Source organism: Vigna angularis, chromosome 4 (genome assembly GCF_016808095.1).
Source record: "Vigna angularis cultivar LongXiaoDou No.4 chromosome 4, ASM1680809v1, whole genome shotgun sequence".
Classification (NCBI taxonomy): Eukaryota; Viridiplantae; Streptophyta; class Magnoliopsida; order Fabales; family Fabaceae; genus Vigna; species Vigna angularis.
In genome coordinates this window covers 20245291-20250536 of record NC_068973.1, presented here as the reverse complement: position 1 = coordinate 20250536, position 5246 = coordinate 20245291, and the positions used below count along the sequence as shown (strand labels likewise).

The 5246-nt window shown below is 31.7% G+C and overlaps 1 protein-coding gene across 1 annotated transcript; it reads left to right on the top strand.

Moving 5' to 3' along the window:
• Positions 1–803: 803 nt before the first annotated feature.
• On the top strand, positions 804–3820 carry LOC108330712 (phosphoglucan phosphatase LSF2, chloroplastic). The gene is made up of 4 exons (XM_017565222.2): positions 804–1105; positions 2161–2366; positions 2926–3096; positions 3274–3820. The coding sequence occupies exons 1-4, from the start codon at positions 829–831 to the stop codon at positions 3475–3477; spliced, it is 858 nt and encodes a 285-aa protein (XP_017420711.1). The 5' UTR covers positions 804–828; the 3' UTR covers positions 3478–3820.
• Positions 3821–5246: the final 1426 nt, after the last annotated feature.

Genomic DNA, 5246 nt, shown 5'->3' with positions numbered 1-5246 from the left:
TTTTTTAAAGAATAAAGTGAGAATAATTAAAAACTTTAAGTGTGTATCGAGAAAACAAATAAAAAAATATATTCTTTTTATCAATATTATGATTGTTATTTAGTTATGTAACATGAATTAATAAAGTTTAAAATTAATTAATATAATGTTGTTAGAAGTAGAATGGGATAAATTGAGATTAATTAAATTAAAACAAAATAAATATAAATAAATGAAAAGTATTTATTATCATCGACATTATCTATTGAAAAAGTGAAGGTTAATTTAATAAATAAAAAACAATAAATTATCACGTGTGCTTCATAAATCTGAGTAATTTGTTTATTAAATTTTATTAGTGTGCTCAAAATTTCTATATTTTTCAATTGAAACTTTTATATTTTTCAATTGAACTTTGTTCTTTCATTCCATGTTAAGTAGATGAAATGGTTATCATCTTATTTTGTTATATTGTCTACATATCTATTTATATTAAAAAATGTAAGAATTTTTTATTAATATAAATAAAATATTTTATGATTAATACTAATAACAAATAATTTTGTTGTGTTATGGAGCAGACGTGAATAAGAAGATTTATAATACTCTTTGATGAGTTTACATTGAGTATTAATATGGTAAAATATATTTAATAAAAATGTTTAAATTTATGAAAAACTTAAAATTTAATTAAGCATGAAATAAATAAATATGATCGTTGTTAATTGTATATTGTATTTGATTTGATGGGTTTGGTAGGTAGGTCTAATATGGAAGGGTGTTTTGGTAAGGATGTGATGCAGTATAAGAAGGGGCTAGAAGCATTCTGACACGGAGAAAGGGAGAGAGATGGGAATGGTTGGTAATAATTGGTTCCCTTCGGTGCTCAAAGTTCCTTTGGGTAGGCAACTACAGAACAAAACATTATGGCGATGTATAGTTCCTCCTTATCTTAACTACCCTACAAGGCTCACTCCAATATCTTGTAAACTCCCAGAAAGTGGGACTGAGGACAACCCCACCTTCACAGGCAAGAGGCTTCACAAGAACAAGGACAGGATGGAGGACTACAACGTCGCTATGAAGAGAATGATGAGGAACCCTTATGAGTATCACCATGATCTCGGTCTGTTTCATCTCTTTACTCTTTTCATACCCTCCATATGCTACCTACTGCTTTCGTTTCCGCCTTTTGCTCTTTCAAAGGCTACCCATCTTTCTTATCATTCTCATATTCACAAATGTAACGGATATGTCAGGGGAATCAATCATTTTGGTGCTGGGTTTTTTTAATCGATGATATTGTGATTCTTTTTCTCATTCAGTTCCTTCTTCTTGCAATCTTCAATTATTGTGCTTGTGCATTTTATCTTAAAATTGGAGATGCTCTTTCTATTTAAAAGCGTAATTGTTTATATCGGACCCCATGTTTTGGCCATTGCATTGATTTAATATTTGAAGATTTTTAGAACCTTTGATGGTTTGTCATATTACTCTAAAGGAAGGAAGAAAGATCACCTAAAACCATGCAAAATAGCATGTTTAAAAGTTTACAAAAGGAATAGACTAGATAAAGCTTGGTATGCCGAGATTTTCAACTACTTATTTGACTTCAACTTGTCTTTATGAATCAAAAGCATCATTCATGATCATGTAACCACATGCTGTAAAGTTGTTGTACCTTTTCTAGTGGTCCTTAGATTCATGGATTCACAAATGACACCCACAATGATTTTTATATATGAGCATATGGATTACGCTGTGTAATTGTTTTTAACCTCTGATATACCATAATTGATATTTTCATAATTATGAATCTATTTGGAAAATCATTGATCAGAGGTGAGATAATTAGCTTTGAAGGTCTTTGCATGTTATCTCGTTAATCTTACTTACAGTATCAACCTAATTTTAGAGATGATGATCTGCACGTTAAAGAGGGATTCTTTATGTGCATGAGAAGATTGGTTAAGGATGTTGCCAAAAGGAAATAAATTAACTTGCAACTTATGGATACTGTTTTTTCAATGAAAAATGCAAATGATGGTAAGAAAAATATTCTTCCAGGAAATCAACCTTATATCTCCGATATGTTTTGGAAGTTTAACATTCTCTACTTCCAAATATTAATATTTCCTTGCATGATATATCATTCAACTGATGCGACCACTGATTTTTCAGGTATGAATTATACTTTTATAACGGACTACTTGATTGTGGGCTCTCAACCACAGAAACCGGAAGACATAGATCACCTAAAAAAAGAAGAGGGTGTGACATACATTCTAAATTTGCAACAGGACAAGGATGTTGATTACTGGGGAATAGATTTACAGTCAATAATAAGAAGGTGTCACGAACTTGAAATTGGCCACATTAGGAGACCGGTAAGCTAGCCCAACATTAGGAGTAAGCTAGCCCAGTTTCTGTAAATTTATGAAGGATAAAGAAAAAATCTCGCAGGGTGAACAATATTTGAATTGCCAAATGTCGTTAGCAGGTAGAGTTTTTGAAGGAAGTGGCAAGATAAATAAAGGGGAATACACAAGATTTTACTTTTTTTTTTGTTTGATTTGGCTACATTATTTATATTATGCATGAGACTCTTAGTACATGTTATAAAATGAGACATTTAATCTTGGAAGACATTAGTTTTTGAATCTAAAGATACATCTCTACGAAAAATACTATGAACTTCAAATATTCAACTACTAAAAATTTATCGAGTTTATTAAATGCTCCATTTGCCTTTTGCCAACGGTCTTGAGTTTTCATGACTAAGTGTAATCATTAACCCAAGGACCCATTTACTTTTTCAATGCAATTGACTATATTCCATGTCAAGAATGTGAAAGATTATCTTGACTCTGAAATTGTTCCATTTCTGGCTTACTTGTTCTTACATTAAATTATTATCACGCTTTTTTTTCTTGTCTGCATTATTAGGCAAAAGACTTTGATCCAGGGTCCTTGCGAAGTGAACTACCTAAAGCAGTTGCATCCTTAGAATGGGCAATTTCTCAGGGGAAAGGAAGAGTTTATGTACACTGTACTGCAGGGCTTGGAAGAGCTCCAGCGGTGGCAATTGCTTATTTGTTCTGGTTTTGTCGCATGAATGTGAGTCCTAAACCCTCACCTTGTATTTGAATCCAAAACAATTTCCCCACTATTTTTTTTCATAAGTGTTATGGTTGCACATCATTCTCTTGGTGATAGATTGCTCACAGTTTTCTTAAATGAGAAGTACAACTTTGTTTTGAAAAAAAAATGAATGTGGCACTTTTCTGTGGACAGCTAAATGAAGCTTATGATATGCTAACTTCAAAGAGACCTTGTGGACCAAATAAAACAGCAATACGTGGAGCTACTTATGATTTGTCTAAGAATGATCCATTCAAGGAGCCATTTGAGAATCTTCCAGAATATGCATTTGAGGATATAGCAGACTGGGAAAGAAACTTGATCCAAGATCGTGTTCGCTCCCTTCGTAATACTTGACAACTTAGGCAAGTGTTTCTGACTTTCTGCTATGAAAAAGATTGTATTATTATGTTTCTCAGAATCTGCATTGCATATATCACCCCATATTGAGATGCAATGTTGTATCTGTCATGAAGAGTATCTGATATTCCTACACAGATTGGCACCCTTCCTGGGATGGTGTCATGATATTTTTTCAAGCATATTCATACTGATATTGGCATATATAGCCAATAACGTGTATGAAATATTCAGTTTAGTATAGAGTGGTAAAACAATTCTGCGAATAATGCACACCATAATTGTAAACTTCTTCATAATATCTGAGAATGAAAAGTGCTCAATACTTCTTTTTCTACTATTCTTCGCCTCAAAATTCACCAAAGTTTCTGTTCTAGCCGCAGCATTGTACCTAATATAGAAACAAAATGCGGATTTACTAACCTATGAAACGTTCTGAACTAACCTAATCCTTAATGAGGGAACTAATTAATCTTTCTGTTTTATTCTCTTATGTCCTTATGATCTCAAGATAACTTCAAAATTCGTGATGTTCTTTGGAAATATGCTCTTCTCAGTTTAAATGAATATGCATTATGTTAAGAAATGATAATATGTTTGGTAAAATCAAGTCAATTTATAATGATTTTGAATCTACTAATTTTTTTCTTTTCAAAATACAAAACATTTCAAAATCTCGTTGGCTGTTGAATGTTGTACATTCGGGTGTTAAACTCACATCTGCCTTTACAAATGCTTTATTTTACGAGGAATTATAACAATCAATCTGGCCGAGGAATTATAACAATCAATCTGGCCTTGCCCTCTTATGAATGAGACATTCCCACATAAAAGCAAAAGCTTTATCATCGAGATTGAGATTTCCCTTTCTAAAACACTTGTATCATTGAAATATCTCTCACTACAAATTCTCCGTCGTCAAAATATTTGTCTCCTTTGGCAAACAAATATAACATGACAAAACACAGTATATGTAACCTTGTCTTTTGCGCACCTTATAAAAATAGAACACCCCTAAATAAAATTGACCATTTCATTCAATTTTGTCTGCATGTCAAATGTAATCATGAGGTTTCGAAAAAATATTCTCAATATAATATTGATATTCCAAGCATAAAAGAGCTAAACTACTGGCGATAAAAGATTGCATAAGCTTATTTTAGCTTTATATTCTCTTCAAAAATGAATTAAAGCTTATCTCAATTATAAAAATTAAACTATATGATGAAATTTGTGAACTCACTTTATATATTTTAATAATCATATTTAAATTATTCAGCATACCCTTTCACATCAAGAATTAAGGGTCATATCATGCGAATACGTAAAATCACAAGAGAAAGAAAGGATAATGTTAAATTTTGGAATTTTATGACGAAAGGTAGACTGTTGGTATGAACTTCTCTTCATGATTCTCCTTTTTCTGTGTGTAATTTAACCTTTTCCATTTTTGTGTTCTACATCTTTTTTGAAATTCCTTTGTCCCTTCTGCCAGGTACGTGTACATCCAGGTTTTTCTGAAAGCTTGACCGAAAGCTTCCTCTATTTTGTTTTAGCTATTTTTAGTTTAATTCTAAATTGTTATATACAGAGCTGTTTCATTAGTGTTTTTTCATTGACTTCTGTGGTGAAACATACAAGAATGAAGGAAATGCAAACTGAAATTAGCACACATTCGTCATCTAGTAGCGACGATGGAAAAACATCAAAAAACGATGGAAGAAAAAATAATCATATTCAGAAACTATAATAGAGTAGATCAAGCT